Genomic DNA, 14,682 nt, shown 5'->3' on the forward strand with positions numbered 1-14,682 from the left:
TCCCAAAAAAGAGGACATATCATTTTCAATAGAAAGGCAAAAGGGAGTTTTAACCCCATTATCCTTATCCCAGTGAGATCCCACTGGGAAACTGAGATGGGATCCCAGTATTTGGAGCTGGGATAGTCAAAATTCAGATTTGAGATGGAACAGAAAATCCCATCTTTGCATCGTACCAAATAGAAATGGGATCCCATCTTAGCATTGTGCCCAATTGCAATAGGATCCAGGGATCCCAGTGAGGTTAACTACTTAGATTCTTACTAAGGCTATTTGACAATAAAGATATAATAGACAAAGTTGTCATGACTTGAGCAACACAAACTAGTCATAATAAAATGAGGAGACTCCCTTGACAATGACCTATATCTTCTCTGCCGGTTGCTTTATGCTGTTGTAAGGTTAAGAGATTCACCTAGCTGAAGACTTAAACGGAAACAAACCTCAATGCTCATTCAAGTGAAACATGGTAAAATAAATCAATGTACACTGAAATCAATGGAGCTACAGCTACTAAGTGGTAAAATTTTACCTAGTTCATAAAATACAACATTCGTATCACTGACTCAGAGGATGAGCCTCGGCACAACGGTAAGATTTCCTGTCTTGTAACCTGGAGGTCATGAATTCAAATCCTGGAAACCGCCTCTTCACTTGCGAGAGTAAGGTAGCGTACACCTACCCTCCCCATACACCACTAGGTGAGAACCTCGTCCACTGGGTCACCCTTTTTTTGTATCACTTACTCATTGAAACAAACAAAAACACCAAATTCTAGGCAAGATATCGATAAAGTTTTCTGTCAGTGTCATCTCTCTCCAAAAAGTCACGTTCAATCAGAGATTCAATCCGTTTCTTTACCTCTGTTGGATTTGCCAAGAAACGTGATTGCAACTGCTTTGTGACCTCAGCTATAAGATTGTTATGATCAAGTTGCTTCCTGGATTTCATGATCCTCACTATTGCTGCTTCAATCTGGGGCTTCCTGTCCTCCTCCACTCTCTGCCGAGTTTCCTGTTTCTCTGGTTCTGATTCCTTTTGTGCAACTACAGTTCCAATTTTTACCTTGTACAGTTTACTGCTGAACTTGTCATTAACAAAGAATGCATCATCTTCACCAACATCTTTGCTCATAGGCTCCTTTCTTAGGACATTTCTTCCCTTAACTAAAGCCAGTGACTGCAGGCATCTCTTAAGATCCGGGGCAGGAATCTCAGCTGCTTGTTCAATCTCCTTATAGCTAAGTCTATCAGCATTGTTGAACAGCATGAGAACACACATTTGGTAAGTGGAAACATTTAACTCATGCTTCTGACCCTTCCCAAAGGTTGCTTTTAAGTCAGCCGTGCCCATATTAGTTTGCCAGGACAATCTCCTACCAGTATGGGTGCCGAGATAATATGACCGGAACTTCTCACAAAGCGCAGATGTTTCAGCTGGTAGGTTGCATGTAACATTAGACTGAGTTGGCCAAGACCCTGTTGTCAGAACTTGGACAGTAAGCGTGGGACCATCACCTAGTTCAGGGTGACTGCCATAAAAGCCCTGCATTGTGTCCTGAGAGGTTTTCATGTCTGTAAACATTCCCTCCAATTTTGATGTAAATTGGTAACCACATTCTGTCTTCAGTTTGACAATGAGACTTCTCTCTGCATCATCAGAAACAGTTTTACCAGACAAAAGCCTCTTTGCCAGATGTTGCTTGTAATACTTCTCAAAAACATCTTTTTCTTGCAGGTATCGAAATAGCATCATCACCTTGTCAAGTGTAACCTCTACATCATCCTCAGTAACCCCTTTGAGACCTTTCCGAAGTTTATCATCTACAAATAGTGAAATGAACTCCGGGGAACGAGGATTCAAGTTAATGAAATATTCAAATGAGGAATTCAAAGCATTCTGAAAAGATCTGTCATTGTTAAATGGCATGTTTATAATTTTGTCATATTTATCTTTCTCATCTAAGAGCCTCTGCACAAATTCAACAGGATCTTTCAACCTTTCAGGATCAGTAACAAGCTGTTTACCAGACTCTCTGATGTGAGAAGTCATAACTTCTCGTATTTTTAAGAGACCATCAGTAACACGACGGAACAAATTATACATTCTACCCAAATCTTCATATTTATCATCACAAAGCATGTGTACTAACCCAGAGTTCTCCATATGGATTAATATAAGCATCTGATTTTCAATCATCTCCTTCTCCACCACATTAGTAATCTTCTTTTCAGTCCGGGGATCCAAGTAATGACTCACTCTATCAATTTCCTCATTCAGACGCCTCTCAGATTTTTTCAGATAATCACCACAATCACAACACTCCATGAATTTTTGGGATTCTACCCGGTAGAATTCAGCTGAAACTTGAAGAAAATGATTCTCAAATTCTTGCCCATAAACAGAAGGGCCTAAATCCATTAGCATCTTTGTTATATTTCTCATTATCCCTCTATCAACAACTTCACCAGTGCGTTCACTGTGTACCAATTCCAGAAGAGTATTCAATAGTCGGGTCCTGATCTGGCTGGAGTAAATGACATTTTCTCTCCACAGGTTCAGCCCAAGTTCATGTACAGGGGTCTTCTGGGTGCTTGGAATGTAAGTCCTGTCCATGTACATCAGTATGTCTCTAATCATTTGTAATGCCTTATTATGATCATTCCATTTTCTGTTCAATTCTTCCAGAAAGGAACCTCCATGAGCGGCTTCAACAGATTCAGCTATATCTTTAAGATGTCCAGTCATTGTTACAACCAGTCCAGAGTAAAGCTTCTCACCAAATTTGTGAAGCACCATATTGTATGCATTTCTAAATCCAAACAGAAATAGAAGGGAGCAATTAGAAACAAAAGATCAATTTTACTTCTTGAAAGGATAGATAAAGTACAAAGTCCATTAAATTTGTATACATTTGACACCAAAATTTCTCTCATGCCAAAAATAATTCATTAGTTCGCTACTATATAGGCTAGTCAACCAAGGAGAGATACTAAAGGAACTTGGTTACAAACTCCATCAAATATCTAATCTAACTACAGTTTGTGTACCTACTATTTGGAAATCCTCATAAAGTAATAATAGAACAACCAAGCCTTGTCCTAGGGGCAGCAAATGGATGAATTGGTTGACTTGCTTTTGGATTGAATCAAATGGATGGATAAAAATAAACCATTAGTCTGTTTAGATCCACCATAAAATTGTCAATATCTTCCAATCCACCCACGGCTGAATTTAAAGGTTGAATATTTAATCCATCCATTTTGGTTCCATTGAATGGGGGATATCCAACTCATTTATTTAAAATCGTATTGTTGAAGAAAATTATTTTGTTTATCTCCAAAATTAAGCAGTGATGTTAATTATCAAAATAGAAAGATAATGATGTAAGTTACACACACAAAAGTAGTGATGTTAATACCAATCCAAATAAGCAATAATGCCTCTTTGCTTTTCAAAGACCTCTACATGGAACAGAGTTGAGTGAGCCAACAAGTAGAAGATAGATAGATGAAGTGGTCTGCTTCTATAGGAAGACAAACAAAACACATAGGAAGATAGAAGGACGGAGAAAAAACACTGATGATGAACAAATGAAGATATAGGAACAACCATCAACCAATAACCAAAAACAAAAGCTGTGTGCGAGTCCATCACTGTTGTGATTTGCCTTGTCGAGAAACTGCGCCATCATCACACATGTTCATGTTGCACCCACCCTTGCTCCGAACCGCGACGATATGATAGCATCACTAACGAAAGCTATTGACTTCCAGATATACGCAACATTGACCTTATACCCTTGTCCACTCTTTATAGCCCAACATTCGATACCATAAAACATAATATACAAGTCGTGTCCTTTTCTTTTCAAAGCTGTATCGCTCTCTGTACTCATAATATCCTAGTGGTTTACCACTTACCCAAAACAGAATTTCAACTCAGCAACATGTGATATTGTTCAGTTTTTTAGCATGCCATTGGATGAGCTCTTAGCATAATTCTCTAGAAGGACAGTATATGATATAAAAGAATACTTCAAAAAATAGAACAAAAGGAAGATGAAAAATCAAATTACAAGGACAATTCAAGAAAGCAAAAATGACAAGAGTGAAAAATAAGAGCACAAAATAAGGAAATTAACTACTACACCAATTAAAATGGAAGCAATACATCATAGTAGTTTGTCTCCCAACTCCAAAACATTGAGCACCAATTTGGCTTTCTCAGACAAATAGAGTGACAAATCAGAACACAAATAAGGAAATTAACTACTACACCAATTATAGTAGCTGGTCCCCCAACTCCAAAACATTGAACACCAATTTGGCTTTCTGCACCAATTATGGGTGAGCCTTGACACAATGGTAAGGTTGTTTGCCGTATGATTTGGAGGTCGTGGGGTTAAATCCCGGAAACAACCTCTTCACTTATTATGTAAGACTACATACATCTACCATTCTCATACCATATTAGGTGGGAGCCTCATGTACTGGACCGTCCTGGCGTCCTATATATAGTGTGAGCATCGGCACAACGGTAAGGTTACTGTTTCGTGACCAAGAGATCACAAGTTCATATCCAGGAAACAACCTCCTTCGCTTGCAAGAGTAAGTCTGCGTAGACCTACCCGCTCCAAACCTCACTAGGTGAGAGCCACATGCACCGGGTCAGCCGTCATTTTTTAAGACAAATATATTCTATACTTCTATCCATAAGGGTATCATAGCAACATCCACACAAATAAACTCAATAAATTAAACAGGTCCACCATAAACTCAATAAGAGAATAACCATTCCAAAATTTGCATATGCTTTAATCTAACAACCCAAGATTACTAATCCATTTTTTAAAACAACCCAGAAACCCCAAATCTTATGAGCAGTATGTAACCCTACATCTTATCCAAATAAATAAATAACCGATTGAACTCCAAACTAATCTGCATAACACACCAATCAAACAGATTCAATCAAATAAAGAAAAGCCAAATTTGAAATCATAAGAAGAAGGAGGAAAAGAGGGAAACCTGTAAAGTTCTTCAAAGCTGAGACCACTAGCGTTGTGGTTATAAATCTCGTGAATGGCATGTTCTAGAATCTTCCACGTTTTGTCTGCATATTTTGGATCCATCACCACACGGTGCTTAAACGCTTCTATCTGAAAATTCCTCTTTTTCTGGTTACTCATCTTCTTCTCCTTTCAATCCAAATCACTCACCACACAAAATCTAAAACCCTCTTAAATTAAGGAAAACAGGAAGATCGATTAGGTTGCAGCAGATAATGACTTAAACATATATTTTTATTATTATTGTAAGAAATAAAATTATGGGAAGTTGATGAAGTATTGAGTTAACGATGAAATTTGATTTTGAAATATTAGGAGCCAATAAAAATGGGTTTGGATTAAGAGTGAGAAATTCTTTTTTGTTGAAGAAGATTGTGTTGATGAGGAATGGTGAGTCTGTGTTTCAAGGCAAAAGCGTTTCACGATTTGATTATTTTCAGCAATCTGTTGCTGAAAATGCCCTGCTTATTTTTAATACGTAATTAATTATATATTTGTGCCCCCATCTTTATGGAGTGATGAACTTTAGAGCACTCAAATTTATTGAAATTATTTGAAGGGATTAAAATTGTACAAAAACAAACCGATGCAATGACCATCTAAATTAGGATGGATATGGGTTTATTTATTTTTAAACCAGGCATGTCTAGTCGTTCTAAACATTGACAGTGCAGGTTTATGGACTGCTCTAAATAAATTAAAAGAAATAAATATAAAATTATATATACTTCGTACAAAATAAAATAAATGGTATATAATTTATGAGAATAAAGTATCTCCTAGTGATGCTTTAATCTAACAACCCAAGATTACTAATCCATTTTTTAAAACAACCCAGAAACCCCAAATCTTATGAGCAGTATGTAACCCTACATCTTATCCAAATAAATAAATAACCGATTGAACTCCAAACTAATCTGCATAACACACCAATCAAACAGATTCAATCAAATAAAGAAAAGCCAAATTTGAAATCATAAGAAGAAGGAGGAAAAGAGGGAAACCTGTAAAGTTCTTCAAAGCTGAGACCACTAGCGTTGTGGTTATAAATCTCGTGAATGGCATGTTCTAGAATCTTCCACGTTTTGTCTGCATATTTTGGATCCATCACCACACGGTGCTTAAACGCTTCTATCTGAAAATTCCTCTTTTTCTGGTTACTCATCTTCTTCTCCTTTCAATCCAAATCACTCACCACACAAAATCTAAAACCCTCTTAAATTAAGGAAAACAGGAAGATCGATTAGGTTGCAGCAGATAATGACTTAAACATATATTTTTATTATTATTGTAAGAAATAAAATTATGGGAAGTTGATGAAGTATTGAGTTAACGATGAAATTTGATTTTGAAATATTAGGAGCCAATAAAAATGGGTTTGGATTAAGAGTGAGAAATTCTTTTTTGTTGAAGAAGATTGTGTTGATGAGGAATGGTGAGTCTGTGTTTCAAGGCAAAAGCGTTTCACGATTTGATTATTTTCAGCAATCTGTTGCTGAAAATGCCCTGCTTATTTTTAATACGTAATTAATTATATATTTGTGCCCCCATCTTTATGGAGTGATGAACTTTAGAGCACTCAAATTTATTGAAATTATTTGAAGGGATTAAAATTGTACAAAAACAAACCGATGCAATGACCATCTAAATTAGGATGGATATGGGTTTATTTATTTTTAAACCAGGCATGTCTAGTCGTTCTAAACATTGACAGTGCAGGTTTATGGACTGCTCTAAATAAATTAAAAGAAATAAATATAAAATTATATATACTTCGTACAAAATAAAATAAATGGTATATAATTTATGAGAATAAAGTATCTCCTAGTGCAAGGAGATAAGTTATCTCCTCTTGCCAGTGAAATCATGACATGTGTCATGTTTTATCATTTTCTATAAAAATATTTTTAAAATTAAACAAAATAATACACATGTCATACTTTTACTGGTTGGATGAGATAAGTTATCTTCTGGTACGAGGAGATACATTGTTCCCATAATTTATGTACAAATATAGTTATCATAATTAATAATCATACAAAATATAAACGCACATGTATACATAGTAATTAATTTACATACAAAATACGAAAGAAATAATACATATACATATATAATATAAAAATACAAATGCATATAAATAATAAGAAAATGATAGTAATTTCTTATATCTGATATACAAATGTATATATAACAAATGAAACACATTTTTTCACATTTGACAAAATATATGCATGTTATATCTAATAATACATGTAGACCACCCATTTTACCTATTTGGAATATATGTGGCAAATATAACATATTGGATGAATATTTTAGGATGGATTAACACATTTTTTATGTCTTATTTGCCTAATAAATATGGACAAATGAACTTTGTGAGCTTTCCCCAAATTGTCAATGGTAATAACAAACTGTGAATGATAAGATTTTATAATAAAACCACACATTTAATTTTAAACCATAATACCTTATTTGAGTCAAATGTGATTATTATAAGCATTAAGACTGTAATCGGAACATTTAATACAATTGTTGGTAAGTCAATCTTAAAATTATTAATTAAACCAGATCAACCTTAATTAATTTAGCACTGCATACCAACACTTAGAAAAAATTATGTAGAATCATAAAGCCAAATTATAGTATTTTAAAGGTTGGTAAGGTTTTAGCTTAATTACATCGAGACATCTCTATTGACTACTTTTTTTATAACCATTTTCTATGGACCTCTTCTAGGGTATATGTTTACACCTAATCATTAATATTTATCTTATCATTACACTTTTCCTTATAAAGTTTATATTGTCATTACATACAATAAACAGATAAATGGTCACATTACATAAAGATGAAGGAAATGGGTAGGTTATATTTGGGTCATAAGTCTAATCTGGGTTATGGATTTTTTATGGGATCTGAGTCCTAAACAAAAAAAGGCTTGAATGAGATTGGACTACTTTAATTTTTAGACTTCAATTAATTTTCATACCTTACAATTTTGTCTTCTAAATTTTCAAAATTTTAATTTTTTAAAATAAATAACAAATATATTTTCACATGAAGACCTTTGATTTCTCCAAAATTTGATGCTATGGTCGGTTGCCAAGTTTGCAAGTTAGAAAGTACAAACAAACATGGTTTGCTAGTTCTCTCTGTCATGAAACACTCTTAAAGAAAAGTCACCATATTATGATTTAATGATTTCTCATTAAAGAAGAGCAACCCAATAAAATGATACAATTCACCAACAAAGTGTTGGTTTAGTAGTATAAGTCTCATTAGATCTCCAGAATGATTAAAATGTCAAAAGTTTGATTCCTGAAAGTGATACTTGTTGGAAGGGACATATACGCACTCCGAAAAAATTAGTTCCCTACCAAAAGATGAGGAGATACGTTTGGTAATACAAAAAAATATGATGCAATTCATACAATGGGTATAAAACAGTTAATTTCTTAATTATAGTGACAAGTTACAAAAAGAATTCCTTTCACCAAAAAAAACTTATAGGCAACTTACAATTTCTGTCCTTCACAATAACCCTCTACTTTAGAGAATGGAAGACAAGTTACTTGCTAAATGCTATACAAACTGGAAAGCATAATCACCTCCTACCCACATAATTCAAAACAAAAATAAGCTGAACAAACTAAAACCTTGATTAACTTGCCCCTTCCCTCACATAGAATATCCAATGAACCCCATAATGAGGTGAAAACCTTGGCCACAAGAAGAATAAGAATCCACTGTGCTGGTAGCAATTGAGTTTGCCTCTCTTTGGTTCACTTAAAAACATTGTGACTAGTCAAGTTGGAAGGGATATCAATATGACTACTTATCCCTTCAGTGTGCATCCCTTCACATATCAGATATGTCTAAACAGGAGCTTGGATAAGAATGTAGATTAGATTGCGGCTAATATTCGAAAGGTTTTGAGTTTCACTTTGTGGTACATGATAGAAGGTGGAAAATGAAAATAAGGTATATCCTGTTTTTTTTACCTCGTCTCGATTTTGTTGTACCAAGCGAGTGTCAGATGATCAAGCAGTATCTGGTGGAGAAGGAACTGTCTTGTGCCGGAATAGCTTCACTGATGCTCTGCGTTCAAAATCCTGCATAGATTGATGACAACATACTTTTTCAGTTACCCTGACTACCTGAATGCCTTTGAAGCAACAAACTACTACAAAAGTGAAAACAATATATATATATACACACACATCATTGAGATTGAAATGTTGGCATACCTGCAATCACAACCTTCACATTATATTTAGGCTTATGATTGGCTATGTATAGCGCAAAGCATAACATAAGCACAAAAGTGAAAAACAAGAATTGAGAAAAAAGAAACTGGTAAATAAAGAAATTTCACTGTGTTAATTAATATGAGAGGAAAGAGAAGAAGCCTGTCTGCACCACTTAATGAATATGTTTAAGAAAAATGTGCTTGCTGGATAAGTCGCACTCCAAAACCTAGGTGACTTGAAGAGGCTCAAAATTAAGAGAAACAGAAGGTTATGCAAAGTAAAGATTTTTTCCAGAAATACTGATATTTATATGGCTAGGGTCTTCATAATCCAAAGTAACCCAAAATGTGTTTTGTCCACATATACTACTATTCGGTTCTGATCCCTAAAAAATATTGAAGTTAGTGAAATTTGTCACTTCCATCATTTCAAAAGTGACTGAAATTGGCTGAACTCAACTCTATTATTAAATTATTTTTAGCCCTTCAAATGAGTGAATGTTTAATATAAGGGGTTGAATTGAGCCAAATTCACTCACTTTTGAAATGATGCAGAGCCAATATCACTCAGTTGTGAAATTACACGAATATTTAACCCTGTTTATACATTTGGAGCTAAGGTATGTCGTATAGCAGTTGTCAAGTAGGACCTATATCCTTGTCCAATCTGACCACAAAGAAGCTCGTCAAATAATAACTCTTCATATGGAGATCAAAGAATGCATTCAAAAAGTAAGTATCATGTGAATAACATATAACATATATATGTCAATGAATCAATGTTTGGAGTACAAATTCACCTTGAACATATATAGCTGAAATGGTCTCTCTGGATTCGTTCTCCTGAGTTTCAAATAAGTATAAGCAAAGCTTAGTTGATAACAAGATGTAAATTGATCAACTTCATTGAACCAAAGACATGAAATTAAATTTGACATTGGTGTATGTGCCCTGACTATTAAGGAACCCTCTGGAACATCTGCAAGGGAAAGACTCGGTAGTTGAAATTATATTCACAATCACACCCAATAAAAGTTCCACAAAGAACAAAGATACCAAGGAGACGCACAACTCGGGAGAACATTATTTGGGTCTGAAGGGTCAAACTTGGTGAGGCCATCAGACTGGTAAAAGTTAAATTGCTCATCAATTGCTGTATGGTTGTACTTATTTAAGCGTTTATTTTGGAGTACCTCCTCCCAGACACAGTGGCGATCATAATGATTTGAAATGGCATATTCGGCATTCCTCAGCCACAAAAAATATTCAATCATCAGCATTCGATCAGAATTGAGTCGCATCTTGCTGTCAAGCCAAATCAAATACCTACCAAGCAAGGGTTTCCAAACATTAGAATGAGGAATAGAATGTCGAGAAACTAGGATGCCGGAACAAATTAAAAGAAATACCTAGCATTTGGAAAGAGGCATTGTGATAAAAATTTCGGCACCTTGCCGGTTCTCCGCATGTCGTCATATGGCAAATTTTTTACAGTAACTACTTTCCATAGACCAATGAACCCTCTATCATCACGATTGTTTCCTTCTGATGAAAGTTTGGACAGTGTTTGATCATCCAAGAACATAACAAGACAAACATTGTCTTTTGAGTATTGGCTGATCTGCATCAAAGAAGCATATATAATGTTTCTTACATAATTAACAGATACTTTATGAAGATAAAACATAATGCATCAATCTATCAACTTATAATAATCACATGGCCAAGGTTGATAATTAACTTACATTACACAACATATAACATAGTCGACTCCACCTAGTGGGACTAAGTCTTGGTTCTTGTTGTTGCTTACACAATATATAACATAGTAAATGTAATAAAAACATCATTGACAAATATGAATTTCAAGGATACGCCAAACTGCCAAGACCAACTAAACACACTTACAAATTAATACATAATGATCAAAATTAGCAATATTTCAAAAATATATCGGAAATTGACAAATTACATATGAAAACGACGTTGCCAAATCATAAAAGATACAACATAGCAAATGAAAATTTTGTAGAAGGAAAATTCATTTAAGAGAGATCCAGGTGTGGTTTCTGCAAGTTGTTCCACTCCAGCTGGTTTCTTTGTTTTTGTGTTTAGACCCACTGCTTATTTTTCTTCAAAATCCTGCGTGGAACCCTTTTGCACAGTTTATACCTGGGCAGGGGAGGACAGAAAACATGTGTAATATATCATCTGACTCTATCTTCTAAACCGATAATTAAATTTTTTGCCACGTGATTGAACTGACAATATCATTTCTTGGTTTCATGACTGAAAACTGCTTGCTTTTAGCATTGACTTATGTACAAAACACGAAGAATGAAAAATTGCAACAAACCACATAATTACCAGTCTGCTTGTAGGCCTCCGGAGAAAATCAGAGCTTCCAAAAATGCAAGAAGAAACCACAACCTTACAGCTGAACATGTATGCTGTATCTTTTTCATTTAAATCAAATCCAGTGCTTAAATATCCTAGTGGCCCCTTGACAAAACCACAATGAAGTGTCTGGTTGTTCGCATAAAATGATTTCTTTCTTTCCTTAAGAGTCTGGTGTCCTCCAAATCGAGGTTCAACCAAATCATTTCCGGGTAGTTTTTCTTCTTGGTCAACATACTCTAGATAAAACTGTGAGAAGTTCATCTAACTCTTGGGCCCAACGACGCCATCTACTGATTCCATGAATTGAACTTCACAAGGAAAATCTGAAAGATTAATGATCAATGAGATAATTGGAAGCAATTAATCTAGTCAATACTAGAGTCAGCTCAGTGAGGAACACTCAGATCCAAATAACACTGATAGATTATAAACAAAGTTGATTTAGTCAACAAATTATAGCATTAGCAAGTAATGTATTACCATAAAGTTAAAAATCCCAAAGATTCATTTTTCTCTTTCATTTATTTGGAGCCACCTGTCGCATATGAATTTTTAAAGGAATCAATATCCGCAAAAAAACACATCATTTGTGAAATTCTATTACAATGTCATAGCAACAATAAAGACCAGATGCACCATAATCAAGTTTTGGAAGCAAAACAGATAAGATTCATATAAAAACAAACATTGTGTGATGTCTTCAGTCTAATAAAATCATATCCGCCATGATCCTGGAATTGCTACACTATCATTATTGCAATGTCTACCACACCAGCCATAGATGATTGGGGTTTAAATCTTCATTTTAGAAAGAGAGACCAGGGGATTAAGGAAAACACATGAAAAGCACATAGGTAGAGGTGAATTTTGACTTCAAATTTATAAAAAAAAATATTGTTATAGATTATGTTAAATAGGGTCGAAGGAAATTATCCTTACGTTGCTTCCGATGCTTGCTTTTAGGTGACCTTCCCACATCAGATACCAAAATATTTTCTTGTAGATTTTGTTCTTGTTGTAGATTGTCTGGCATTGAGAAACTAGATTCAATTTTAGCTGCAGTAGAACCATTGCCGAGAAATGAAAGCAATCAATATTTAGCAAGTTGGAATTTTTGTTGACACCAGAAACTATTTGCGTAGAACCTTAAAAAATATCAGGAGAAAAGGCCCATGTCTCTGGGCTCACCTTGGAAAAACAGTTTCAGGCCATAGACTGTCAAAGAAATCGAAAAGAGTGTGGTGAGGAAGAAAACCCAGTGCGGAAGTCTATGTTTGGTAAACCGACCAAACCTTCTACCACGACGTAAAACTCGTGAGCCATGACAACTTTTACCAAGAGAGTTGAAAACAGCAACAACAATGCCTCTTCTCTCAATGAACAATTCACCATTGTTTCGATAATGAGCCATGCCAAAACATGACCCAAGATTCAGACATAGACCAATTCATCTGCAAAAAGAACAAGAAAGAAGCAAATAGTTTCCAATTTTTAAGTTTCACCGAATAGGTGATTAACATCCAATAATTTACCTATGTCGCCGACTGATTACGGTAGGTAAACTAAACTCATACAACACAAATCCATGTATGCTTAAATAGTTAGTCCCTTGGATCTTAATTCATGCATTAAATTTGGCAGCTTTCAATTTTAAAATCACTATTACAATGAGTTGCCATATCAATAATGAATAGGATAAAACTGTAAGAAATATGTCTCTTGTGACATGAATGGATATATCATTTCATTGTTTCATGACATAACTCTTGGATGAAGAGTCATCAATGAAATGTTAAGACTCTTGGAAAAGAGCCTATATATAGTGCTTGATGGAAGCACTATACTAACGAGAAAAGGACCATAAATATTGTCCCTATCTCTGCCCATAAAGATTGCTCTATCAACCATCAGTTAAGGAAGAGCATAGTAAGAACGGGAAGGAGATAGAAAAGTTACTCTATAAACCAAGAACACCAAACAACAACTAAATGGAGGATCGTATCGCCATAGGGAAAAGTTAGTAATCTGTAACTATTCTTATAGATGTGAAAACTATGATTTCTTAAAGATCCACTTTAAAATAAAGTTTATTTGTAGTTTTCCATTGATGATAATTCGATCCTAAATGATGTTTTAAAATATGTTCTTGAATATTTAGAAAACTTCATTATATTTATTTCCGCTGCATCATAGTAACAATTAATGAGAACAGAAACAGAACCTTGTATCCCTTTTTATTTCACACTCTGTTTCTATTATGTATATTCTGCACTATTTATACTCTATTATATTCTTTAGCACATTCTATTTTTTCACTTTCTGTTTGATAAGATTGATATATACATTGTTGACTAATTACTTAGAATATATTATAAACTTTGTTCTTCACGTCTCTGTTTGGATATGTATAGCGTTAACAGAGGAATATATATGTTATATATATAATATTAACAGTAAAGTAATATAATGTTATATATACATAATATTAACATATATGTATTATATGTATGTTACATGTAATATTAATAGATGCTATATATATATATAATTAAGTTACATTTTCACTTGAAGCTTTAATGCAATTGTTTCACGAATATGTATATAACTTTGTAATTTATATTTAGTTTTGGGAAGTCATATGTATGTATAATATTATTACTTGTTAGATGTTTAAAATTGTTGTATGATAGATTTGTTAATCACCAAAGTGGTCAAATCTTTATGTTAATTAATTCCAAATTGTATGATCATATTTCATTTGTTTAAAATTATTGTATGATAGATTTGTTAATCACCAAAGTGGTCAAATCTTTATGTTAATTAATTCCAAATTGTATGATCATATTTCATTTGTTTAAAATTATTGTATGATAGATTTGTTAATCACCAAAGTGGTCAAATCTTTATGTTAATTAATTCCAAATTGTATGATCATATTTCATTTGTTTAAAATTAT

The 14,682-nt window shown here is 34.1% G+C and overlaps 1 protein-coding gene and 1 pseudogene across 2 annotated transcripts; both read right to left on the minus strand.

The window, feature by feature from the left end:
* Positions 289-6,496, minus strand: LOC109349339 (cullin-3A-like). Of its 2 annotated transcripts, none has more exons than XM_019590113.1 (2): positions 6,076-6,496; positions 289-2,812 (listed from the first exon to the last, which is right to left on the minus strand). In XM_019590113.1, exons 1-2 carry the CDS (start codon positions 6,234-6,236, stop codon positions 775-777), a joined length of 2,199 nt encoding a protein of 732 aa, XP_019445658.1. In that variant the 5' UTR covers positions 6,237-6,496; the 3' UTR covers positions 289-774. The 2 variants fall into 2 exon arrangements, with proteins under 2 accessions (XP_019445658.1, XP_019445650.1); XM_019590105.1 differs by lacking the exon at positions 6,076-6,496 and adding an exon at positions 5,031-5,500.
* On the minus strand, positions 8,494-13,416 carry LOC109349353 (annotated as a pseudogene).

This window comes from Lupinus angustifolius, chromosome LG01, assembly GCF_001865875.1.
Source record: "Lupinus angustifolius cultivar Tanjil chromosome LG01, LupAngTanjil_v1.0, whole genome shotgun sequence".
In the NCBI taxonomy this organism is placed as follows: domain Eukaryota; kingdom Viridiplantae; phylum Streptophyta; class Magnoliopsida; order Fabales; family Fabaceae; genus Lupinus; species Lupinus angustifolius.

Bases quoted from the DNA above. Each gene is read 5' to 3' on its own strand.
- LOC109349339 (XM_019590113.1), bottom strand. From the start codon at position 6,236: ATGAGTAACCAGAAAAAGAGGAATTTTCAGATAGAAGCGTTTAAGCAC. The intron at 2,813-6,075 runs GTTTCCCTCTTT...GTTTGGATTTAG, and splicing joins AGCTTTGAAGAACTTTACAG to AAATGCATACAATATGGTGC.